The sequence below is a fragment of the Brassica napus genome, chromosome C1 (genome assembly GCF_020379485.1).
Source record: "Brassica napus cultivar Da-Ae chromosome C1, Da-Ae, whole genome shotgun sequence".
Classification (NCBI taxonomy): domain Eukaryota; kingdom Viridiplantae; phylum Streptophyta; class Magnoliopsida; order Brassicales; family Brassicaceae; genus Brassica; species Brassica napus.
This window is the reverse complement of record NC_063444.1, coordinates 14,581,264-14,608,228: the sequence shown is the minus strand read 5'-3', so window position 1 is coordinate 14,608,228 and position 26,965 is coordinate 14,581,264. Positions and strand designations below refer to the sequence as shown.

Genomic DNA, 26,965 nt, shown 5'->3' with positions numbered 1-26,965 from the left:
GGGGGGTTTCGCGTTTCTATTTTTGCGTCTGTCTACAAATATTAATTAATTAGCAGCAAACGACGGGACAGCATGAACTTGACACGTCAGCTTTTTTATACAAAGACTGGCACTAAGAGCATGTTTATTGGTAAACCCCACTCAAGGGCTCTTAATGATTTTTTTTAGTATTTAAGTGAAGTTAAGCTACTTTGTTAAGAGATCCTTAATGTTAGTGGTTTATTGGTAGTATCTTAATTAGAGATTCTTAAAAATAAAAAATTATTAAACATAATTTTATTTTTAAAAAAACAAAGTTAAGCATATTATTTGAAACATAAATTTTAAAATAAAAACATTAAAGCATAAAAACATAAAACAAAGATTACTTAAAAACGATAATAATTTGAAAGAGGCATCGAAGCTCAGTTGTTGTCTTGATCATGTCCAAATTTACGCCATATATGTTCAACCAAATCACCTTTCAGTTGTTGATGTGCTTGTCTATCACGAATTCTGGTTCGAACACCCATCTGATTGGCGATATTTGTTGGGATATCTGTCGAATATGTGAGATCGACATGTGAACTTCCGCTGCCTTCTCTTTGTTGGAAATCCGAAACATCATATTGAGTGTATTCATCTCGTTCGTCTTCTACTATCATATTATGGAGTATGATACACGCTCTCATAATCTTTCCAATCTTGACTTTATCCCAAGAAAGTGCCGGAATTTTAACAATGGCAAATCGAGCTTGTAAGACTCCGAAAGCACGCTCGACATCTTTTCTGGCAGCTTCTTGACGTTGAGCAAAAAAACTGCTTTCGGCCCTTGTGGAATTGGAATAGATTGGATAAAAGTTGCCCATTTCGGATAAATACCATCGGTGAGATAGTAAGCCAAATTATACTCGTTTCCGTTGACCGAGAAATTCACTTGCGGAGCTCGACCATTTATTATGTCATCAAAAACAGGTGAGCGATCAAGAACATTAATATCATTTAAGGTACCTGGAGGTCCAAAAAACGCATGCCATATCCAGAGATCATATGAAGCAACCGCCTCTAAAACAATTGTGGGTTTGCCCGAGCCACGAGAATATTGCCCTTTCCAAGCGGTGGGACAATTCTTCCACTCCCAATGCATACAATCGATGCTTCCTATCATTCCGGTAAATCCACGAAGCTCTCCAATATGAAGAAGACGTTGAAGATCATCTGGTGTTGGTCTTCTTAGGTACTCATCGCCGAACAAATTTGTTATTGCTTCCACAAAATTTTCCACACATAACCGAGTAGTGGTTGAACCGAGCCTGAGGTATTCGTCGACCGCATCAAGCGCAGAACCATATGCCAACACACGAATAGCTGCTGTACACTTTTGAAGTGTAGAGAGACCAAGCCTTCTGATACAGTCCTTCTTTTGACGAAAGAATGTAACTTCATTGGAGAGACGATCAACAATACGCATGAACAATGGCTTGTTCATTCTAAATCGTCGTCGGAATAGATTTTCAGGATATGTTGGAGTGTCACTGAAATAATCATTCCACAACCGGATATGGCCTTCTTCACGATTGCGTTCGATAAAAACTCGTTTTTTTCTTGTCTTCCTTTCAGCTTCTTGATCTCCATTCACATTACACAAATTTTCAAAAGCTTTATCGAAATATTCATCAAAAGCTTCGTCAAAAGCTTCATCAAGTGATCGGTCGAAATTGTGATGTGAAGAAGATGCCATGAGAGGTTTATTTGGTGAGAAGAGTGATTGTTTAGTGATTGGTTAATGATAAGCGAATGGTGATAAACGAGAATGATAAGCGAAGAGAATGGTGAGAAGGATGTGAGACGAGAATGATAAAGAGAAGAATGATTGTTTAATGATTGGTTAATGGTAAAGAGAAGAATGATAAACGAGAATGATGAGGAGAAAGATATGAGAGAGTTGAATGTGAGAAAGTTTAGTGATTGTTTCAGATATATAAAGAGAAGTATTGTATCTGAAATTTATAAAAAAGTACATACTTGACACACATATATAACTTGACACAAGAAGACATACATGACAAGGGTACAACAACAAGAGCCAAAAATGCTCTGATAATCAAAACTCGTGACACAAGAAGACAGCAACAACATAAATAACGTGACACAAGAAGACAGCAACACAAGAGTACCAGCTATGCCCTTATTTTCGTGACACAAGAAGTCAGCACACACGGACTCCCAATGCTCCATGCTGTGAACACACACCTGCATTTTAGAACAGAACATTTGATCAACACCACTAGCCATAACCGAGAAACATTTTAGCCATAACCGAGAAACATTTTAGCAACAAGAACATGTAACAACAAGAAGTTTAAACAACTACATTTTAGCCATAACCGACACATAACATTTTACAACAACAAGAACAAAGAACAACATAGCAACAACAACATAACAAGAACAAGAACAAGGGAAATTTAAACAACTACGCTTAGAGCTAAACTAATTAGACAACAAATCATTAATTAGCTTATTCTTGAGGGCTTCTTCAGACTCCCCCAACGGTTCTTTTTTGGCAATAAGATTGTCAAGTAGACTCATCTTAGACAACCGTTCTTTGATGACCAAATCCTGGTGTTTTATAGACCACATTGTCTGAAAATCATTAAGCCCTTTCTCCTTTACCACCGGCTTCTTCCCACTACCCTTTGCAGCCTTAACCCCCTGAGGACGGGTGGATTCAGTTGCTTGAGTGGTTGATGAATCTGCACCGTCCTCACATTTTCTTTTTTTTGAGATTCCCTCGGTCTTGGCAGTGGATTGCTCACACCACTTCTGGTCGTTCCGGAGCTTTTTCCAAGCGTGGTCAAGTGTAAATTTCTTGTTGTGGTTGTTGTAGAATATCTGATGAGCCAATTTGAGAATATCATTCTCATTTTGCCCACTGCTTTTCTCTCTAGTAGCCGCCTCATATGATCCACAAAACTTGCAGACGAGGTCGTTCATCTTGTGCCAACGCTGCTTGCAGTGGGCTGCCTCTCTCTGTTCGCAGCCAGCAACTTGAGGACTTGCCGCGAAGTAGGCCGCAACTCGTGTCCAAAATGCTCCTGATTTTTGCTCGTTGCCCACTACAGGGTCTTTGCTCGTGTTTAACCACGAGCTGATGAGGAGAACATCATCCGTAGGCGTCCATTTCCTCCTTTCTCTACGCTGGGCAGGAGTAGGGCCAAAGTTTGAAGATTGTTCAACACAATCTTCAAAGTTACCGAAGGAAATGGTTTGTTGACTGTTAAGTAAGTCAACAAACTTTGAAGTATGCGTGGATGGAGAAGAATCCATACTGAAGCACGCTGAAGGGAGAAAGAAACAAAAGAACAGAAGCGAGAAGAAAAGAAGTGAGAAGAACAGAAGTGAGAAGAACAGAAGTGAAAAGAAGTGACAAGAACACGGTTTGAATAAGAGGAGAAGGGAAGATTTTTAAAGACGCAAACCTTGGATGAAAGCATTGATCACACGAGTTGACATATATCTACACCATTCATTTCTATCTAACAATTGATTTCTATCTAACCATAAAAATCTATTTATTACAACTCTAATCTAACACTAACCACTTGAACAGAGAATTTATTACCAAACCTATAACAACAGACCAAAGAGATAGCATTTATTAAATACAATAGACCAAAGAGAAAGCTTTTACCTTGATGAACAATCGTTTAGCTTTCTTTCCTGTGGTCAGAGTGGAGGATTCTTCAGTCATGTGGTCTTCATTACGCTCCAGTCTACATAGAGACAATAAAAACCCAACCATAAACCACAACATAAGGCACAAGACAATGCTATAACCAATTAAAGATAGCAAAGACATATTTTTGATCAAATTCAACAGAGGAAGTTATGGCTTTTACCTTGATGAACAATCGGAACCATCAGTCTCCAGTTTCTTCATCGTCCCTTAACCTTCATCTTGCCTCTTGATCATTCAATCCAAAGACACAAAGACATGAAAGATCAAAACAAATTAAAGTTCTTTACATAGAGATTCATGTTAAGACACAATCTAAGACATCATTAATCGATATATTTAACCATAATTTACAAGACTTTGCTTTAACCAATTAAAGACACCTAAGACATGATTTTTATCAAATTCAACAGAGGAAATTGATGGCTTTTACCTTGATGCACAACTGGAACCATCAGTGTCGAGTTTCTTCATCGTCCCTTAACCCCTTCATCACGCCTCTTGATATATCAATCTAAAGACAGGAAGACATAAAATATCAAAACAAATTAACATTCAAACATAGATATTCAAATTAAGACACGATATGAGACATGCATAATCGAAATCTTCAAACATATATACATATCAACGAAGCTTTACCTTTCGATTCGGCGGAGCAGTCGATTGAGATTCACCGTTTGGTCTTCGCCTCAGAGAACCACCAAGATAGAGAGGTCCCCGGCTTCCTGGGTGGAGGAAAGCACCGGAAAGAGACCCGCCGTCTTCCTTCGTCCACGAGAGTCACCGACAGAAACTTCACCGCCGATACAATGAGAGATCGTCTTCTCGCCTCGGAGAGAATCAAGACGGAGAGAAAGAGAAACAGACGCGACAAATGAGACGGGACCAAGGTCTCCACCTATCCTCTGCCAAACTGAGGCGTGACACGTGCCCCTAAGGGACCGTGTCTTATTGTTCTTAATTAAGAGACGCGTTTTCTGCTTTTCATTTTTGGTTTAATTCTTTTAATTACATTTAATGTAAGATATGCTGTTAAGATACAGCAATAAACATGCTCTAAATTCATGAAAATTCTTCTCCTTCTCACGCGCCCTCCATCTTGCACTATACTTTTTGTCTGGTCCAATCAGAGTTTTTGGCGTGGTGATGAGTGACTTTGAATTTGGGGTTGAATCTTTGACCAATGATATCTGTTGGTTTCATTTTATAAAACTTTTCCATCTCTTTAGTTGATGACATAAATAATTTGAGCAGTCATAAATAGAAAGTTTTGTGTTTGTCTAAAATCTAAATCATGTGTTATTTTACCATGTCAGAAATGTTTGTCTTCTTATATCAAGAAAGTAGTTCATGGCAAAGTTTTGAATTAGTTCGATCTTGATATAAACTATCATTAATAGAGTTAGATACTGAAGCTCAACAACGAGTTTTACACCATCGGCTAAACTAACATTAATAGAGTTTAGACAAGTCCAGTACTAGCATTTGGTACACGATTCAGAAGCAGCTGTTTCCAGGCCTTTACAATTTTTGTTGGTTTATCTATGACAGGTTTAACGTTTAAGGTTTGAACTTCTTTCACCATGTTTGAATATTTTCTTTTAAAGCTACTACTATTAATTAATAGGCCCAAATTTTGTTGTTGCTTCCGGTTCTTAATTTAGAGGGCCGGGTTTGAACACCACGTTACCTATTCTATTACTTTAAGTTGTTTTTAAGGATTTTGTACATATATTAAGAAAACACAAAGTAAAACAAAGCATTATACTTACTCTTGCTTCTTAATGCACAAGTAAATAAAAACTTAGTTTACATGATTTTTTTAAAGGTGAAGAAGAGTTATGATCCGGAGAATGAAGTTTAAATGTATTTTCGTATTGATTTTAGATTTGAACTATTAAATTATTTTATAAATTCTTGTTACATTTTAATTTTTTTTTGTTTTTTGATGTTTTTGTAAAACATTTTGGTTGCCGAAACATTTTATTTGATATGATTTTTTTAAGAATAAGTATATTACTTACAACATATCATTAAAAAGAATACCTATATTATTTACAACATATCAATAAACTGAAAACCAAATTGAACCAGTCAAACCATATTGATCCATGACCCAAAACTTTTATGGTTCACTTGCAAGTCCGGTTTAAAAAACATTGGTTGTTAAATTCCATTTCGGATTATATATGTTAATCTACTTTATTAAAACAAAAGTACACGTTAAAAATACCTTTAGAATTGCACAATATTTACAACCCAATGCCACTGAAAATTTAATTAACTTATCGTTAAAAAATTCTCGTCTTTTCCAGCTATTAACTGTTTTCCTAAAATGATCAAACCTACCTAAAACGACGATAGCTCCTCCACGTAGAAAATTATTTCCTTTACCATCAAATAATTTCTCTTCCAATATCAACAATAAAGCATAGTTTATATGTCAATAATATTTTCTTTTACTTTATTTAACCTGAATCAACAGAAAAGTTATGTAAATTTTATAAATAATTCAACACCTTAGAAGATATGATGAGCTCATGCTTGGATTGATTTCAATAAGGTCTTACTTCTATATCTCAAAGTGAGAAACTTATTATATGCTAATTCATATGTAGGATTCATTGCTTTTTTATATATATTCCCCTCCCAAAATATTATACTTTTAATTTATTTGTGTGGGAATTTGGAAGATCACAACTCAATTACACCTACAATTTTGGGAACAATCACAAATTCTCGAATAATCACAAAATCTTAGCCTTTATCGATTTCAAACAGAAGTACGTACAAAATTATAATTGGATCCCAAAGTCAAGCCTAAAAAAGCTAGCAAATCTTAGTCTTTCATATTTCTTTGGTTCAAATCAAAACATACCATATTCTTTTTTTTTTCTTTTTTCAATTTTGTGTTATGAAATGGACGTTTGCTTTTTTATTTATAAATACATGACTATTAGGAAAATTATGTTACAGCAATATTTGTATTATAATTTTTTTTCAGCATTTGTATAGTAAATTATATAAAGCATACAATAGTGTAAAACATTTAATTACATTACGAAAACAAATAAAAAAAACATATACGCGATCGCGCGGATCCATCTCTAGTTTAGGTTTTATAGCAGTAGTACAGATGGAGATGACATTTTTTCCCATCATCATAAATAGTAATAGTATACGCTAACTTGATTTCTTTGGTTTCGTTAGAGCACCATTATCATGGGCTTTTAAGAGCATCTCTTAGATTTATTAGGATTAAAAAAATGGAAAATAGCAATAAACCTAAGCGATGTCTGTTAATCAGGGACAAGAAGAGACGTCTCTTGTGATTCCTCTTCCTCCCTCTTCATCTTCTCCAGAACTTCATCCCACTCTCATCTCTATCTCTCTTCCGACTTGTGAAATCCGTAGGTTTCAAATCCAAGTCTCCTCCATTGCCCAGACTTTGGATTGGGCTCAGTAAGACGGGACGAAAGCGGAGACGTGAGCGCATCGGTCGGCGTTGAGGAGAGCGAGCCTGAAGCGTCCTTCTCGGAAGATGAAGGAGATGCGAGCGAAGGAGGATGCGATTTCCCGGAGCCACCGGAAGAAGCTAAGCTCTTCGTTGAGAATTTGGCTTACGATGTTGATAGCCAAGCCCTTGGCTATGCTCTTTGAGCAAGCTGGTACTTTTTGAACTTTCTTGGTTGCTTGCTTCTTCTACTTGTTCAATAGCATTGCTTCAAGGTCATGTATGTTCTCTGTGCATTGGTATTTGCATCAAATGGGAGTCAAAATGAGATAAAGTTAAGTTCTTTGGATTAAGGGTCATGTCTGGTTCGAGAGAATTGTTGAAGTGATTAGAATTGTGTGAATTGAGTTGGTATAAGCCTCAGCGTATGCATTTTTGTTCACTATGCATTGGTCTAAGGTCTTGTGTGTTCTGTGCATTGCAATTTGAATCAAAATGGTTGAGAGAAGGTGAAGTTCTTCTGTTCTTGGCTTTTAAGTGTTTGGAGCATATCTGCTTCGAGAGAATGGTTGAAGTGATCAGAATTATGTGGATTGAGTTCGTATAAGCCTCAACTGATGCATTTTTGTTCGTCTCTCTGACAGTGGTGCTTCTAAAACTGCTGCTAACCTCCACGCTGTGTCGATCTTGCTGAAGCTTGGTCGCTCTTGGAACTGGTTCATTTAGCTTAGTGCCTTGGATTATCCCCTCATTAGATTCTGCTCTTGTTTAGCTATTAGATTCTGCTCTTGTTTAGTTGTTACTTGAATGATGTGTGTTTAGCTTTGTTGCTTGAACGATGTGTGTTGTGTTTCATCTCTGCCAATGGTTGGTATATGAGCTTGGTATATGAGATTTGGTCGTTCTAGATGGTAAAGACATGTTTTTTGTACGTATATAACTTGCTAATGCTCTGAGAATAAAAGTCTCTTTTACCATTTTAAGTTTTTAACCTGAAGAAACTTATTTCATTTTGTGTGATGATGTTGTCTCCTTTTACTCGCAACACCTTCTCTTGTAGTATTAATAAACTGAAATCTTTGTCACTTAAACTTTGTGAAATTTGGTTATTGTTAGACGCATCCTTATTTTCTTTAATTGACTGGAAGTTCTATAAACATCACAGGACAAGCCTATAATGGCCTCGTGTGGCACTGGCGTAACAGCTTGCATCCTGACTCTGGTAATAACCAATATAAACGGTGCAGATGAGAACTGACTTGGTGGCTTGCTCTGCTAGGGGCTTCACCGGCTGGGGAAAACTAAGGTTCCAGTGTATGATGGATCGTAGACTGAATGGGCAACAGAGCTAGACTTACCCATGGATGGTGATGAATCTTTTTTTAAGAACCCATAATTAAAATACTTGCAATAAACCATTTAAATATTCAAATCTCTTTTTAAGTTTCTTAACTCACTTTTACACTTTAAAAACTATTAAAAATTAATTTAGGGATAATGATGCTCTTATGATTTCTGTCCAATCACAATTTTTTTTATTAATTTTTAATGATTAACATGTTTGACCGTAAAATTATTACAAATACATTTTATCAGAATAAAATATATAGAATTTAAAGAACTTTGAACCACTGGCTCGCTGGGTCACACGAAGCATCCTTAGTCAAACACTTGCAAGGGTTAGCGACAATGCTGTTGTCACGTTCATCCACGTCAAGACATAGTAACAAGCCATTACTTGTCTTAAACGACAAATGCATCTTAGTAGCTGAGATTTGTCCCAACTTAGAGCACTTAGTGCCAACTCCAAGCTTCACCTTTTGTCCAGCAACATTTGGAGTTTCAACGCACATTTTATTGATCCAGAGAATGCCTTCCTTGGGATTAAAGGTTGATGGCTCGGATTTAGTGCATAGTTCAAGTCGAAGTGTGGGTACATTGGCTGAGTGGTTATTGGTGACACATAGGCCAGTATGTGGGTGCAAAAGAAGCTTTTTCTCTTGTAAACCGGGTCCTGCACATATATATATATATGTTAGAAGATTGAATCCTAAATTTTTTTGTATAGTTTTATATCTTATTAAAAAAAAAAGAATCTGACCTCTAAATGGATGTTGAATTCCGGAGAGTTTCTGCAAGTAAGTAGAGTTTCTGACGTTTTTCCAAGTAGCATCCAAAACGCCATAAGTCTCAACCATGTGTTTTGTACCGGTTCTCAAATAATAATCTCCGGTTAATGCCCAAACCGCCCAATCCAAATCCTTCTCAGCGGCCCAAGCCACCAAACAATTCATATACCGGTTTCCGCTGACGTCAACGCCTCTCTCGTCGGTCCCAAACTCACTCAAAATCAAAGGAAAGCCTCTGTCGAGCAAGAATCCTCCATTATGATTGACTTCCCCGATGATTTTGGCGCAAATATCGTTGGAGTTGTGTTTTACCCACGCGCCTCCCTCGTGGGAGAAGCTGTACCAATGCTGCTCGAAGACGAGTTTATCGGTGAAGCTGACGTTGAAGAAGCGGTCACGGAGGAAAGAGAGGTTTGTGTCGAAGTCTATGCCGGAGAGGATAACTAGTACTTCAGGGTTTGCGGCGTGCACTGCTTCTGCTCCTTTTGGCATGAACCTTCACGTAAAACCATTAACAGTTTAATATGCATGCATGTACTTATTTTCTTATATACCTGAAAATTTTGACAATGAAGGTGAACCCTTGTTTATACGTAGATAATTTTATGAGTTTTCAAACCAAATAGTGAATTTATAGCCAAAAATAAAATAAAACTTTAAAACAATAATACAAATGAAAGAAAAAAGTTGATACAAAAGGTGAATCCAAACATTTTCGCGTAAATGCGTGTGGACATATGTTAATCTTATATATACTGTATATGTATATATTTTTATTAATAATCATGAAGATGTTTACAAAAATGGTAATTTCAAATAATTTCCATGTTGAAATTGCTTGGTTATATTCGAAATGAAATACACATTAATTGGTGATGATTTGAAATGCGTACCTAAACCATAGGTCGGGGTAATCTCTAGTACCACGTGGCTCGTTCCTTAGGCTCATGCCAATGACATTAGTGACATTGCGGAAAAGAGTAGCCATCTTGCCCAAGCCCTTGGCCCAAATGACGGGATCAAAGTTAGGGTAGCCGAAGAAAGCGTCGAGGTCGTTGTCGCTGCAACACCAGCCTGGATATGTCAAGTGGTTGTCTAGTATCACCATCAATCCGTTTTGTCCAAGGTTCGATACCACTTCCTGGTTACAGAATAAAATCAACACACATATTTATATCGAGAGAGAGAGAGAGAGAGAGAGAGAGAGAGAGAGAGAGTTCCATTAAAATAAGTACATTTCTTTCTTTCGGTCAATTTTGGTTAGTTTTTGTTATTGGATTGACTAACTAGACCAATGCTATAGCATTAAATATGTTACCTGGAATGCATTGAATATGGGAAGATTAAGGATTTTGGGATTGTGAATTTGAATCCCAAGAGCATCATCAAACAAGTTCAAGCTTTCAAAAGACTGCTTGACCGTGATTTTACGAGCCAATGTGTCATTAGTCATCAAATCAAGAGGCCAAGTGAGTCTAACACAGTTAAATCCCATTGAGACAATTTTCTTGGAGATGGAGTCTAATGGTTGTTTGCTTAGCCCTTCAGCCACAGCGGGCTGGAGATGAGCCGGCCAGTTCACACAAGCTAGCTTAACCCTTTGGCCTTTCTCGTCCACGATCCATCGAGTTTTTGTGGAGAGCGGAAAGCTTGTGGATAGAATTGGAATCCAAGTAATGAATAATAAGAAGATACACAAATAGATAGATCTTCCCATTTTGTTTATGTATGTTTCTTTTGTTTTTGATTATGATTATTTTGAATTTCATTCGCAATTTATATAGAAAAGAAGTTGATTTAGTTTCTGATTGTTGGCAGATTATAAGTGTTTATGGTTAGAGGTTAAATTTTTCCAGCCAAAGAAAACAAATGAAGATAAAACAATAGTTTTAACTGTAAGAAAAAAACAGCAATCGACGGATCATGATGTTAACAGATTCTGAGCTGTATATTTTCTTTTAAAATTTAAAAGACTTTAATATAATACATTATTAGAACATTATAACAGTAAAAACGAAGAGGGGATACTCTCTCTCCTCTCTCTCTCTGAGAGACAGAGAGTCGCGGTGGTTCCCTTCCGAACAGTGGGTATCGCTTCTGTTTTGGTCTCGGAGACACCTAATCTACGGTGGTGTTCGTCCGCTTTGTCTCTGGGAAGGGGAGGCTTCCAGCTTCTACTTCGCCGGCTTACGTTTCCGGGAAGCGGTGGCTTTTTCAGTCCCGCTATTGTCGGCTTTGTCCTTGGGTTAATCCCGATTTCGTCGATCTACGAATTTGTGCTTCATCCGATACTCTGCCTCTCGATCTGATATTGATGTCGCATGTTGTATGTCGGTCATAGAGGATTGATGGTAGACGTTTTAGTCTCTGGTGATTTCGTAGATCTGTGTGGTTCTGCCTTAGATCGGGTTTGCATGGCGTTATACGGCCCGCAAGGTCCGGTCGAGGAGATGAGTCGATTTGTGGGTGGTTTGGTGGCTTGCAGTCTTGAGATAAGATCTCGATTGTCCGATGATGCTCTCCCAAGACGTTGAATCAAGCGAGGAAGATGATGGAGTTTGGTTGAAACCGGTGTGGTTTCATTGATCGTGGTTCAGATGCGTCGGTTCCGGTGAACGTCCGGCGGGTTGTCCCAAGCGGTGAAGGCGATGGGAGGCTCCGACACGTGTTTTCGGTGTCACAGTGGTTTCGATACGTAGCAGGGCTGTCGAGTCTTGTTTTGGTTTGGGTTGGATGGGCCATTGTTTGGGCCTCTTTTAGTTTTAAAGTTGGGTTTGTTTGTTTTCGGTTTGGGTGCCCTTTAGTTTGTTGGTTCTTATGTTTGCAAACCTTTTGATAAATAATATTATAGATGGCAAAAAAAAAAAAAAGAACATTATAACAGTAAAAGTTTGTTTCTGTACTTATCTTATTATATATAGCGAAAAGCAAATAACCATATCTTTTGATATTGCATGTTACTTGATCTTTTTGTTCTGTTATAACAAAAAGGTAAAAAGAAATTTAACATAATATTAGTTAACAAAAAACTTTCGCATAATACTGTAGCTACATTATTGTGTATGGCATAAAAGTCATGTTGACATTGAGATCAAAACATATCAAACCATTTTACAACAAATCATAGTTTTCTTAAATGTTTATAGGCCTAGATATGCTCTGATGATCGTTCATTAACATATATACACTTTTAAATTATTAGCTGTACTAGCCTTGCATTGCTCATGTGCTAGGCACGAATACCTTTCTGCTTGCAAATAAGACCAAATTTGTGACAAAAAAAGAAGAAGACCAAGTTTCAGTTATATATACCTGAAATTACATGTATAAAATAACTCTGATTTATCATAAAGAGATTGAGTATACATAAATAAACCAATACACTTATTATTGATTAACCACACGACATATAAAATTAGATTATATTAGTCAAAAAATTATATTGATCTTAATATTAGCCCATTGGATACAAATATTAGTTTGCAGCTTTTCTATTCTGTTTTACTTGTATCTGCTTTGTTTAACTTGTGGTTTTCCTAATTATTAACCTGCAATTTATTGCTTCTTTGTCTTATCTATATTATTAAAAGTTTAAAACTGAAATATTTTTTGATACTATTTGAAAACATAAATAACAGTATAAATGAGAATTATTTAGAAACATGTATTTTTTTAGTAATTTCACTTATAGAACTAACATTATTTTCAACAGATTTATTACATTTTTTCCTTATTTTCATTCATCTTAACTACTCTATTAATTATATTACTTTAACAATACATCACATTATTAATTATATTACAATAATAATATTGCAGATTTTACTTATTAGTTAATCAACAATAACTTTGTACCAATTATAAAATCGAAATGTAAAATAATCGGGTTTTTCAAATGGTTAAAAGTTCGGTTTATTCTATTTTACTATTTTTATCTTAATTTCAATCGGTGACAAATTACGTAGCCAAACACATAATTCAAAAACATAATTGATGTGAACAAAATAATAACTTAAATTAAAATAATAAAAATGTATTACATATATATATTTTCACTTAATTTTTTTCAAAATATAAACAATTTTACTAAATATTTTTTTTTTATTTCACTTAATTTAGGCAAACACAAGAAAAAGTTTTTTTTATTTGTTTATAGAATCAATTAGGCATGGACACTCAGGTACCAATTCAGGTATGGATAGTTTCTTTCAGGTATTAGATTTTTTAAAAAATTAAGCCTGAGTTGAGCCTTCTCGGGTTTAGATGGTTCGGTTCTGATGCATACGAACATAAAAATATCAAAATAAACAATGTATCTGAAATAGGTTCGGAATATTTGTACCAAAAATAACTATATTACCCAATTCAGTCTTGATCTTTTGAATACAAGTAATTATATTGTAACACATCTAAAATATATCACTAATCATGAAAAATAAATATTAATTTATAAAAATAAAATAATCAATGTCCGCGCGGACGCGCAAACCAAACTCTGCTATATGTTAAGCACGTAGTGTAAAACACAAGCACTATGGCGAGTTTGGCCATTTAAGTGAACTAAATGCTGTGTATATTTTTTGCTTTTTTTCTAAACCACAAAAATTTTACATTTCTAAAAATAGTTAAACTGTTAGTGAATTTTAAAGGAATACGTTGTACAAATTTTTGAACTTTTGTTGGGATTGTGAGAAAGTTAAGGAGAAAATTTATCTATACAAGCTGTTTTATCTCTTGAAAACCTTTTGCCCACATACATCTTCATTGTGTTGAGGGGCACTGATGATCAAGAAAGAAAGAGAGTTCAGTTCTCACATAAGGTTTCATCTTGTTCATTTTCTGAGATTACTTTTGATCCGTTAACAAACAGGTAATGGTGACCATTCTAATGTTGTATATTTTTCTCATGATTTATCATGTTGTCTTGTTACTATGTGAGCTTTCTGCTGATTTTGAGGTATATCATTATCAAATTTCAGGTTAAGCCCAAAGTTGAAGCTGAATCTTGTGTTTGTAATGACTGGTTTTAGTGATAACTTTGCTGTAATGGGAGAATGGGTAGACTGTAGCATTAACCACAAAAAGAGATCCAAAGCAGAACTCGATAGAGAGACTTTTTTAGAAGAAGACGTTGAGAATAAAGATCTTCTTCAAACCAGCTTTCAAGAGAGATCTAGTTACTCAGGAGGTGGTCTTAGTGAAAGGATTGCTGCTAGAGCCGGGTTTAATATACCGAATATAAACATAGAGAGTAATCTTTGGTCTTTAAACATCTCTTCTCCTGGTGTTAGCCCTGCAACTCTGCTAGAGTCTCCTGTCTTCCTCTCAAACCCTTTGGTAACTTCTCAAACATTTCATTATTTTCTTCCCATTAGCATATCCATTTATGATCTAACTCGTAGCACGTGTAAGCGCAGTTATCTCCAACAACTGGAAAGCTCTCATCACTACCTTCAGATCATAAAGCTAAGGATGAGTTCTTTGATCCTACACTCATCGGTTTAGAACATGATGATTCCCAACCCCATGAGCGTACACATGACAGCGGTTCAAGAAACTCTATGGCATCGAGTGGTGCACCTGCAGATGATGGATACAACTGGAGGAAATACGGACAAAAGCTAGTTAAAGGAAGCGAGTATCCACGTAGCTATTACAAGTGCACACACCCAAACTGTGAGGTCAAGAAGAAGGTTGAACGGTCCCGGGAAGGTCATATTACAGAGATCATATACGCAAAAACTCACAACCACCCAAAACCTCCACTTAACCGCCGTTCAGGGATTGGATCATCCGGTACATGCAATGACATGCAAATAGGTGGAACCGAACAACAAGAAAGTTTTGCTGGAACTAATGAAAACATAGAATGGACATCACCTGTAAGAAATTATGGATCAATGCAGGTTCAAAGCGGAACTCAGTTCGGGTATGGTGATGCAGCCTTCTTTAATGACGAAGAAGATCGCACGTCTCACATGAGTGTTTCCATGGGTTACGACGGAGAAGCAGATGAATCCGAGCCAAAGAGAAGGTTAGAAATTAAAATTTACTCTAATAACTACTGAACTATTCAGAATTATGACTTATGATGCTATTCACGTATCAGGAAACTCGAAGCTTGTGCAGCACGAGGAACCCGTGCGCCAAAGGTCGTGGTGAAGACCACAACTGACGTTGACATCCTTGAAGATGGCTATCGCTGGCGCAAGTACGGACAAAAAGTCGTCAAAGGAAACCCGAATCCAAGGTTCTTGTGTCCACCTGCTCTCTCTTTCTGCTGTAGCTCTTCGACCAAGTTTTTATCACAATCTGTTTTATTGTGTAATGCTTCAGGAGCTATTACAAATGCACAGCTACTGGATGCATAGTAACGAAGCATGTGGAGAGAGCTTCTGATGACCTCACGTCCGTACTAACCACTTACATAGGCAAGCACACTCATGAAGTACCAGCAGCTCGCAACAGCAGCAGCCACATGAGTTCAGGCAGCTCAGGGACCATCCAAGGCGGTTTACCGACTCAGACCCAAAACTACCATGTGCACTATCCGGAGCCACACAGTAGATCTGAGGGACTGGTCACAGCCAACTCATCTCTATATGATTTCCAGCCATCCATGAGGCCTCCTTGGGCTGGTTTCTCAGTTTACGGAGGCGAAACTGAGCTTCTGGGTCTTTCAATATCTGGTTTAGCTATCGGACAAGAGAGGTTTAGCATGCCTGCAACTGGTGATCCAGCTGGGCTGATGTTGCAGTTACCAGCAGTTGGAACAAGTCTCACAACAGGAACTTGGATTCTCGAGGAGCTCGTTGATATACAGAGATACGAGTAGCTTACCACAAATATAAAACCAGTTTATTTGTGCACGGATTGTTTTGTTCGTATTTGAATAAACAGTAGTTAGAGTTAAGGGAAGGTAAAGGCTGCTTAGTTTTCAAAGTCTTGTCGCGTGATTTTAAGTGCTAAAAATAGAAGTAATCTAATAAACATAGCTTGTAGTCTTAAAGAACGTCATTAGCTCTTAGATTCCGAAAAGTGAAATACCTTAAAAGAGTTCTAGATTTCTCTTTTAGGAACCGCAAAAAGGGTTTTACGCTGAAACTAATCTCTAAATGAATGGAGTCCTACCGCCTCTTCGACTGTTCCTCTCGTATGCAGTGTTGAATTTGTCCACCACCTCGTTCATGTTGCTGCATTTTGGAGCAAATAGTAACAAAAAACAATAAGAAAGACACTAGTTGACATTTGATCAAGGCATAGCATATGATTAAGATAAAAAGAAAGTTATGTTCCCCTAGCTCCTACAGGCTCGCTATCTTAAATTATAACAAGGATGGTGCAGCAAGGATTAGGATTTAGTTCTCCACCTAGCCTAAAGCAAGTAGTGGTGATTTCCTCTAATCTTTGTATCAATCAAAAGATAGCCATGTACATCCCTGTCCATCATTGATTAACTAAATTGAATATCTATGTAGAGCGCATACCTGGTACAATTAGTGATCATTGCTAGGTAAGACATCAGCAATTTGTCGTTGTACTCCTGCAAATTAATTAAAAATATTTATGCCAAGATTAATCAGAACACCAAAAAATATTGAGAATTTAAGACAGTCAAATGTCATTTTTTACGTAACATATTTAAGGAACAGTAAGGCACTACTTACCATCAAGAAATCCTCTTTAAATTTTTCGGATTGTGCGGCAGGCAGACTTCTGAGCAGACTAGCTACTTGCCTCAGTAATGAGTTGTCGCAAGGAATATCACCTAGATACAGAATCACACAAGTCATTAGAACCACAGGGACCCCTGGAATCTAAAGTACATAAAACTATCATTCAGCAGTGTCGTCTAAACCACTTTTTTATTCCGTTTCCAACATAGTAAACACACAAATACAAAATTTCCAGCTACGATCAATTGAAACAAAATTGAAGAGGGGGACTTGAGAAAGAATACAAAATACCTTTCTGCATTGAGCCAAGATATTGATGAAGCACTCTGATTCTGCTATTAAGCATTTTGATGGCACTGTGTATGCCAGTAAGATGAGCAGCCACTACACAACATCTTTGTAATCAGCCTAAGTTCCATAGGAACGTGTAACAAGATTATGTCAAATACGAAGTGTACAATAAGACTTACATTGAGTCGCTGCTGAGCCTCCATCAGATGGCTTAAGATGTGCAACATGATCCACCGATATTCTTTCAGCTTCGACAGTCTGCACACGTTACAAAAATCATCAAACGTCCACTCTAATATTATATCACATAATCACAGATCAAGCGGATTAAGAACATACCTCGATTGTGTAGCTTGCATTCACGAAAATTGGCTGAGGAATCCCATCAATGACATGGAACTCTTGAAAGTTTTGAAAGACAATCACATCACAGGATTAAAAAAAAAGTTATAATCTTTAAAGCAAACAAAACAGGTTCAATAAGATGAAAAGCAGAAACTAGTAATGTGAATCCTCCACATAATCATGAGCCACGACATTATACTATATGCAACCTTGCTTAGTGAACTGAAAACCAAAGCTTACCACTTTCATAGATAGTTACAGGGAGATCCTTCTGAGCGTGATTGATAGCCGGATTCAAAAGCACATAAACAGGAGATTCATTAATGTCCATCAGCTGCACAAGACATTATCAAAACTCAGACAATCACTTCACAGAGACCTTAAAAAACTCAAAACTTTCAAAACAACAATGAACCTCTCAAACTCACAGCTTTGTGGATACTCATGTCAGATTCATTAGCTTCGCTTCCCGTAGAGTACCATCCCAATATGTAGAAGTTAGGAAACACCTTCTGGTCTAAACACCCAAACAAAAATCAAATCGATTTAGACCAAAGAAGAGACGAGAAAGAGAGAGTTAAAAAAAAAAAAAAAAACCCTTACAGAGCTCTTGCTTCTTCTCTAAGAAGGATCTGTCGAGAGTATCAGTAGTGGGATCCAACAGAAGCTCGAAGCTGTTGAAGATCTCAACCGTCCGTCCTTTCTGTGCGCCGATCACGCACCCATAAACCCTAAAATCCTGCGGGAGCAGCGTCGCGTCGCCGGTGCTGGGGTTATTCCCGTTCGCGCAGGAAGAGGCTGGAGGATTGAGCTGAGTTTTGACCCTAGTTAAGTGATCGGAGATGTTGAGCATCACCAGAGGGTGGAGCTTGAAGGTCAGGCCGCTCGAGGAAGAAGGCGCCATTGATGTGTGTTCTGTCTCGAGAGAGATTTCTTTTTTTTTTTTCCCCCGGCGATTGTTAATTCTTTTTGGTTCCTCCTCTTCTAAAGTCGGGATCTTTAAATAAATTGCCTCAATTCGGATCTTCATATGGGTTTGGGCTGGTCTTTCTAGCCCATTACGTAATTTTTAATAAATAGTTTTGGAAACTTTAGCACAAACTTTTTAGATTACTTTTCCTGTTATAAAATTAAGTGAAATTGCCTTGGATAGCCATTGACCAACTTTTTCTTTCTAATCTAGATTTCAAGGTCTTGTTTCACAAAAATGTTTCATTTAAGATGGTTAATTACCTTTTTATTTTTTTCATTATTTTCCCAATTAATTTAAAACAAAAAAAATTGAATCGACGATTATTCAATCATCGTCGTCGTCTTCACCTCTTTCATTTCACCGTCATCAGCTCCGGCGTCACTCTCCTTCGCTGTCCCCTAGATCCGCCTCGCCGTTTCTTAGCTTTGCAACAATCTCTCTCAGCTCCATCAAAGCCAGTTATGACGGACTCTCTTAGCTCTGTCGTCGACAATCTCTCTCAGTTCTGTCGTTGTCAATCTGCCGTTGATGATATCCCTCAGCTTTAAGGTCGGCAATCTCTCTCAGTTTTGTTGTATCTTATTCTGGTCATCATCAAGGTATATCATATCCATATTTCTCTATGGTTGATTATTTAAGGAAAAACAATCTTTTCAAACCATTTTGGAAGGTTTTCAATTAGATTGGTTATGTTGTTTACAAAGTAACATAACGATGATTGACATAATGTTTAGCTATGGGAAAATAAAATTGATGTTGTGATTCATCATGAGGATTGATTAGCTATGGAGAAAAGGCCTCATGTTTTGACATGTGTTGAATAAGAATATTGTGTACAAAGTGTTTGACATAATGTTTCTAATAAGACACAAAGTGCATGGAAAGAAGAAACATATGTTGGCTCCTAAATCATACAAATTAAGTAACAAAGAGCTACTTTACTGAATTTACTTCCCAAAAATCAGGTTTTCAGCTCTTATGTGAAACCCAGTGGTAGATGTCACATAGAATTTTTAGTTGTTACACGTAAGAAGAAGAAATATGCAAAAGGCTTACACTAATATACGAAACATTTTAGTTGCAGTGTTTCAGAAGAAGATGATTTTGGATACACATATATTGGAGAATGGTGCAATGAGAGCTTGGTCAAAGCTGAAATTGCAGAGATAGAAGATGCTTTTATGTGTCTTTTGCTAACCGCTAATGTCCGTTTTTGTTTAAAGGATCTAGAAAATAAATGTTAGAGTTTGTTAGAGTTTGTGTATAAAGGTTTGTTGCTTTATATTAAGAAAGCACTATTTAGGATAGCTTTCCTTGATTATGTAGTAAACCTTCCAAAACAACTTAAATTCTGCAGGTTCTTCCTGGTTCAGCTAGCTCTAACAAGCAAACTACAAATACATGTGCTTCTCTAGTTCCTTTGAATTTTATTCCAAATTTTGGTTCTACCGTGAAGAGAGAACAACATGTACATTGTTTTAAATCTCTTTTTGTGTTTGTATGATTGTATTCTATCTTAGACTATTCATGATAGTCTTCCTAATCATGTACTAATCATTCCTAAACAACTTGAATTTTGCAGATTCTTCCTTGTCAAGATGTTTCTGCAGTTCCTCTTAATCCTAGTCCAGATTTTAATCATGTTCATATTGAACTTTCACCAACCACGAGAAGAGATGGTGCTATGAAGGTGGATAGCTATTTTAAGAGCAAGTGAGAGTTAATGTTGAAGATGAAGAAATGGGCTTTAGAGTGGAAGTTTGAGTACGAGATCGTTTATTCTAGCAAGTCAAGAGTTATATTGCGGTGTGTTGATGAAATTTGCTCGTGGAGGATGTGTGCCACTAAGCTGTCTTGGCAAGATTTTTTTGTGGTTAAGAAATATGTGCATGGGCATACATGTGATACAACACATATGAATGCGCACCACAGACAAACATTTATAAAGATTTTTCTAAAAATGTCATTTGAATACTACAATCATGTTCTATTGTTTTTTATTTCAATGGTCTATTTGATTATTTAGATGTTTATTGAACATTTTCTAGATGTTGTTTATTTGATGATTACATGATATATATGCACCAGACCACATATATATTTTCTTTTGGAATCTCATCCTAAATATGCAAAATACTTTCCAACATTGATAATATATAATTTAGGTTTAAATATATTTATGTGTTCGACAATAGCATATGATTATCCTCAGCATAGGGGCCAAAATACTACGTTCCCCTTCCCTAAAGCTCTCAGATTCTATTGAACTATTTTTCTGTGAGAATCTTCTTAAGAGTCTTGATATAAGAAGCGCTTGAATGTTGGTTTATTGACACTCTTTCCTCTGGCTATTAACCAATACGGTACTTCAGCTCAGGCAATGCTAGTTTGAGAGGTAATGAATCTCTCATCGTGTTACTATCATGTGTAACCAAGCAAACAAAAATCCCAAATTTGTTAACATCGAATTTTTATGGAAAACCTTCATGAAATTATACAAATCTTTCGTGAAAAAATTACAAATTTTCACAAGCACAAGCAATCGACTAAAAATTTCATAAGCAAATTCACGAGCCTACCAAACATATCAACATCCGTAAGCCAAACAAGACACCAAGCAAAAAGTTTTTCAAATTTGTTAACATCAGATTTTCTGAAAAGCTTTCTTGAAACTACACAAATCTTTCATGAAATTTTAAAACTACACAGTTTCATAGGCAAAAGCAAGAGACTAACAATGTCATAAGAAAACCATATCAACATGCGTAAGCCAAACAAGACACCAAGCAAAAAGTTTTTCAAATTTGTTAACATCGGATTTTCTGGAAAGCTTTCCTGAAACTACACAAATTCTTCCTGAAATTTAAAAACTCTCAGTTTCACAGGCACAAGCAAAAGACTAAAAATATCATAAGCAAATTCACAAGCCTACCAAACATATCAACATGCGTAAGCCAAACAAGACACTAAGCAAAAAGTTTTTCAAATTTGTTAAAATCAAATTTTCTGGAAAGCTTTCCTGAAACTACCCAAATTCTTCATGGAATTTGAAAACTACACAGTTTTATAGTCACAAGCAAGAGACTAACAATGTCAGAAGAAAATTCACGAGCCTACCAAACATATCAACATAGGTAAGCCAAAGAAGACACCAAACAAAAAAAAAATCAAATTTGTTAACATTATTTTCTAGAAAGCTTTCCTGAAACTACACAAATTCTTCCTGAAATTTGAAAACTACACAGTTTCACAAACACAAGCAAGAGATTAACAATTCATAAGCGAATTCATGAGCCTACCAAACATATCAACATGCGTAAGCCAAAGAAGACACCAAGCAAAAAGTTTTTCAAATTTGTTAACATCAGATTTTCTGAAAAACTTTCCTGAAACTACACAAATTCTTCCTAAAATTTAAAAACTCACAGTATCATAGGCACAAGCAAGAGACTAATAATGTCATAAGAAAATTCACAAGCCTACCAAACATATCAACATGCATAAGCCAAACAAGACACCAAGGAAAAAAAATTCAAATTTGTTAAAATCAAATTTTCTGGAAAGCTTTCTTAAAACTACTCAAATCCTTTCTGGAATTTGAAAACTACACAGTTTCACAAGCCCAAGCAAGAGATCGTAAACCAAACAAATAAAATAAAGAACAATCTTACCAAAATTTCTATGTGTCATTGGGTGTTAAAAATTTATTACCAAATTTTGTAGATGGTCACGAGATTTTTGTAGGTGGTTTAAACTCCAATACTTGTTTGTAGATCCTTTTTGAAATCAAACAAGTAAAATAACGAACAATCTTCTCAGAAAAATGAATAAACACTTATCTCAAAAATATTAGTAACTAAGGATCTTGCCTTGTTAGATAGTCCTTTCACCACAGGGTTGCAGCTACTACGACTAGGCTGCAATTTTCAAATGCCAAAATTTAACATCATATCGTATCAAATGCTTAGACGTGAGACTAAACATGATTAAGACCTTGCAGATGAGCTGCTATCATTGGTATTAAAATAGCCTATCAGATATATATTCCACAAACAAACTTAGCATAAAACTACTAGACAAGATCAAATACAATACATAACACACACAAAAAGGCAATCCTTTGGGAGGCTGGGAAGAAAGCGGCTACCTTGGAGAGAAATGGAAGCTTAGGCTTGGTAGATAGACGAAAAAAACTCTTCAAGGGAGACGAGAGTTGCTTACTCACTAATCTCTTTGAGATATGTGTTTATATGTTCGAAAATTCAGAGTAAACAAGGTAACATTAAGCATCCATTTGCGAAACATCCAATTTTTCAATTAAGAACCCTAATTTTGATTTTGAATTGGAAATATTTAATACTTACGTGGCTTAGTTTGATTTTCGACTAATAAAAGTGTCGACGGTTGTAGATTCGCGGTGATTTATCTTCGGCGTCGTCGAGAGAAGAAGGTGATGATGGTGGAGACGTCAAATATCTTTGACTCTTTTTCTGTTTTAAGCTTTATTAGTAAGAGGGTAGTTTAGACTTTTGATCTATTAATGAATGCTATTAATCTGATTTCCAGTTTGAGAAGCTATTTTTGAAACATAAACTTAAATAGATCTATTTAGGAGAATTGATCTATTTAATATTATCGTAAGTGTTGTAATATTGTATATGATCGGTTTTAAAAGAATAATGATCGGATATACAAAAGGAAATTTGGATACTCCCAAATGACATTTATTTATCTGCTGATTATTAGTATACTCCCAGATGACATTTATTCTTTAGAAGTTTTCTCGAGTTTAATTCTGGGTATTGGTCAAACCTTTGCCCGTGAGAGAAGACTTCTAGAGAAGTCATCCGACGGAAGACTTCTAAAGAAGTATTCTCTTGAAAAGTCAAATATAGTCAATTGCAAAAGTAATCCGGCAGACTTCTTGCGACATTGAGAAGACTTCGGAAGACTTAGAGAGGACTTCTTTTGAAGTATTCTCCAGATAGACTTCCCTAGAAGTCTTCTACAAAAAGTCAAAATTCTGGCTAACTTCGGTCAAATTCAAAAGTAACATGTTTATCCGAGAAGACTTCAAATTCTAAAGAAGTCTTCTTTGGGAGTTTCGAAAAAATTTGAATTTCAAAAGTAAGCCAATATTTACAAAAGAAGTCTTTTGTAGAGTAGACTTCTTAAGAAGTCTTCCTTCGTTAATTTGCAATTGCAAAAATGACCTAAATAGAAGACTTCTTTTGAAGTCTACATAGAGTAAACTTCTTTTGAAGTCTTCCGTGGATGACTTCAAAAGAAGTCTTCTACGTAAATCTTTATTAAACTTCAAATTTATCCAAAATTAAAATGAATTTTTAATATCTTCTTGCTACTGAGTCAAATTTACAACTTAATTGGTGATAATTATGAAACTACAAACATTGATGTTTAATAATGTTTCTAGCTAAACAGAGAAGTCTTCTGTAAGTCTTCCTCATAGAAGACTTGTAGAAGACTTCATAAGAAGTCTTCTCCGATGAGTTAATGTTCTGTGTTTGTGTTGTCTTCCTCATAAGATACAATTTTTGATTTCCATGAGATTTAAAATTTCAACTTTCGCTTAAAATTCAATTTTGATCTTTTGTGAATTTGACTAAGGTTTCTTGAGAAGTCTTCTCTCTTAGTTTTAGCAAATTTTACTAAGTTTTTGTGTTGGTGTGCTTTGTTATGTGTGGGTAGAATGATTAAAATATTTTTTTGGTATGTTGCATCAATAACTTTAATGAAGTCAAGTACTTTTGGCAAAACATGAACATATTTACCATTCTTTTGATTAACATCTCTTGAAGTTTACAAAATAATTATTCACGACTAAAATATTACACAAACAAATCATAAAAAGACCATAAACAAAATTATTACACAGCTAGATATTATTCCTCAACATAGATAAGCTTGGACTCCACTTCATATCATCTCTTTGTACCACTTTGGACAGAAGACTTTGGAAGACATTCTGAAGACTTCGTGGGAAGTCTTCTAGCATAAAATACATTAGAAGATTTCCCAAGAAGTCTTCCAAAAATTATCTCCGAAGTCTTCCAAAATCTGTCTCAGATCTGAAAAATCTGCATATTCAAAAGCATTCAAATGACTTCAAAATAGAGAAGACTTCAAAAATATTTTTTTAGCTAATAAACAAAACAGTCACATTAGGTTTGATCTATAAATTTTTAGAATCTAATATATAAAACACACAAAATACATATCCAAAATTTATATCACTTTAGGCAGAAGACTTCGGAAGACTTCTTGAAGACTTCGTGTGAAGTCTTATAGCATAAAATGCATTAGAAGACTTTCTAAGAAGGCTTCTGAGAAGTCTTCCGAAAGTCTTCTGAGAAGTCTTCCGAAAGTCTTCTGAGAATCTTCTGAGAAGTCTTTCAAAGTCTCTCAAATCTGGAAAAACCTGAAAATTCAAAAACATTTAAATGACTTCAAAACAGAAAAAAACTTCAAAAATGAAAATTTTAGCTTACAAAATAAACAAAACAGACACAGTATGTTGAATCTATAGCTTTTTAGAATCTAACATATAAACACACACATAAATTCATATCCAAAATTTAGAGATCTACCTTTGAAAGAGTGAAAGATGAGAATCATGTAATGAAAAACCTGCAAAAAGAAGATGAATTAGTGAGAAGACATAAGAAAAAGCGAGAAATTGATATAAAGTTTGGTGTTTTGATGTTCAAAGAGATTAGAGAGAGGTTGGAGAGTTTTTGAGTGAAAAACTTACATTTTTGTTGCAGTCAATTGAAAGAAAGAAAGAGAATATGTAAATTTTCTTTATATATGGAGACAAAAATTCCAATTAGGTTAAATATTTTTGACCCAGAAGACTTCTGGAAGACTTATGTAAGACTCATGGAAGACTTATGGAAGGTTTTGATTTAGGCGGAAAACCTAAATTATTCCAAAATTCAGGCGGAAACTCTAAATTTTACTTAAATTTGGGCGGGATGTGTCGGAAGACTTCTTTTTAAGTTTTTTGTGAGTCTTCTAGACCCTAAACTCAAATAACTATGCAAAAAAATCTTTTTAAACTTAAAAAAAAACTTAGAAAGTGTTTAAATCAAATTATTAAATAGTTACTAAACATGTATATGTCAATTTGAATAAGGAAAAAACCGAAGATAAGATTTCAAATCTAACCCTAAAGATACCAACAATACTATAACATATGTTATCAAACCCTAAACCAATGATTCATGAACCAATCTACATTCACTCATATATGTTGAAAATAATTCAATTTCAGATAAACTAAATTTACATCATTGAAAAATGTTTATTATTGCATGATTTCAAATTTTAACCCATGAAAATATTTTTTATAAAAAATTTAAATTATTTTTAAGATCTAATCTATGAGAAAACTTTCTCTGGAAGACTTCTGGAAGACTTATGAAAGACTTATGGAAGACTTTGATTTAGGCGAAAAACCTAAATTATTCCAAAATTTAGGCGGGAACCATAAATTCTACTAAAATTTAGGTTGGATGTGTCTGAAGACCTTTTTTTAAGTCTTCTGTGAGTCTTCTAGACCCTAAAATCAATTAACTATGCAAAAACACTTTCTTAAACTTAAAAAAAACTTAGAAAGAGTTTAAATCAAGTTATTAGATAGTTACTGAATATATATGAGTCAATCTCAAAAACAAAAACAAAAAAGAAGGTAAAATTTCAGAATCTAACCCTAAAGATACATACAATACTATAACATACTCCCTCCGTTTCACTTTATTTGTCGTTTTAGACTTATGAACACGAATTAAGAAAACGTTTAATTTTGTACATTTTCAAAATAAAAACATCATTACCCATACACCTAACCATATTTCAACCAATGAAAAAATAAACAGAAGAATCTTATTAATAAATGTTGCATTGAAATCATAAAACGACACTTATTTTGAAACGAAAATTTTCCTCCAAAACAACATTTAAATTGAAACGGAGGGAGTATGTTACCAAACCCTAAACCAATGAGTCATGAGCCAATATACATTCACTCATCTTTGTTGAAAATAATTCAATTTCAGGTGAACTAAATTTACATCATTGAGAAATATTTATTATTACATGATTTTAATTTTTTACCTATCAAAATATTTTTTTATAAAATTATAAAACTATTTTTAAGATCTACTGAACGAGAAGACTTACAAAGAAGTCATCGTAGAGAAGACTTACAAAGAAGTCTTCTCTAACGGAGGGTTATAATGGTAAAATTGAATACATGTTTTTTGCTTGTTTATAAGGGAACTTGTAATTTCACTATGCTTTTGGGTTACTTTTGCATTTGATTGAATTTGGGGTACACTTTTGTATTCAAAATCA

The 26,965-nt window shown here is 35.3% G+C and overlaps 3 protein-coding genes, 1 long non-coding RNA gene and 1 pseudogene across 6 annotated transcripts; 2 read left to right on the top strand and 3 right to left on the bottom strand.

Moving 5' to 3' along the window:
* Positions 1-36: 36 nt before the first annotated feature.
* Positions 37-6,731, bottom strand: LOC106375531. Of its 2 annotated transcripts, XM_048744258.1 has the most exons (5): positions 4,361-6,731; positions 4,152-4,232; positions 3,882-3,946; positions 3,674-3,755; positions 37-2,232 (listed from the first exon to the last, which is right to left on the bottom strand). In XM_048744258.1, exon 5 carries the CDS (start codon positions 1,718-1,720, stop codon positions 668-670), a length of 1,053 nt encoding a protein of 350 aa, XP_048600215.1. In that variant the 5' UTR covers positions 1,721-2,232; positions 3,674-3,755; positions 3,882-3,946; positions 4,152-4,232; positions 4,361-6,731; the 3' UTR covers positions 37-667. The 2 variants fall into 2 exon arrangements, with proteins under 2 accessions (XP_048600215.1, XP_022567788.2); XM_022712067.2 differs by lacking the exons at positions 4,152-4,232; positions 4,361-6,731 and having other exon boundaries at positions 771-2,232; positions 3,882-4,134.
* An 88-nt stretch (positions 6,732-6,819) lies between these two features.
* On the top strand, positions 6,820-8,627 carry LOC106444147. 2 transcript variants are annotated; one of them, XR_001288179.3, is made up of 2 exons: positions 6,820-7,389; positions 8,341-8,627. It is a non-coding gene; the product is annotated as an uncharacterized LOC106444147 (long non-coding RNA). The 2 variants fall into 2 exon arrangements; XR_002662308.2 differs by lacking the exon at positions 8,341-8,627 and adding an exon at positions 7,820-8,166.
* Positions 8,151-12,606, bottom strand: LOC106375539 (glycosyl hydrolase 5 family protein-like). The gene is made up of 3 exons (XM_048744259.1): positions 10,623-12,606; positions 10,198-10,445; positions 8,151-9,800 (listed from the first exon to the last, which is right to left on the bottom strand). The coding sequence occupies exons 1-3, from the start codon at positions 11,019-11,021 to the stop codon at positions 8,789-8,791; spliced, it is 1,659 nt and encodes a 552-aa protein (XP_048600216.1). The 5' UTR covers positions 11,022-12,606; the 3' UTR covers positions 8,151-8,788.
* A 4-nt stretch (positions 12,607-12,610) lies between these two features.
* LOC106444159 lies at positions 12,611-16,155 on the top strand (annotated as a pseudogene).
* A 58-nt stretch (positions 16,156-16,213) lies between these two features.
* LOC106444170 (COP9 signalosome complex subunit 6b) lies at positions 16,214-18,661 on the bottom strand. Its single transcript, XM_048744257.1, has 9 exons — positions 18,220-18,661; positions 18,045-18,133; positions 17,857-17,950; positions 17,611-17,672; positions 17,451-17,529; positions 17,272-17,364; positions 16,972-17,072; positions 16,792-16,847; positions 16,214-16,497 (listed from the first exon to the last, which is right to left on the bottom strand). The coding sequence occupies exons 1-9, from the start codon at positions 18,644-18,646 to the stop codon at positions 16,416-16,418; spliced, it is 1,083 nt and encodes a 360-aa protein (XP_048600214.1). The 5' UTR covers positions 18,647-18,661; the 3' UTR covers positions 16,214-16,415.
* Positions 18,662-26,965: the final 8,304 nt, after the last annotated feature.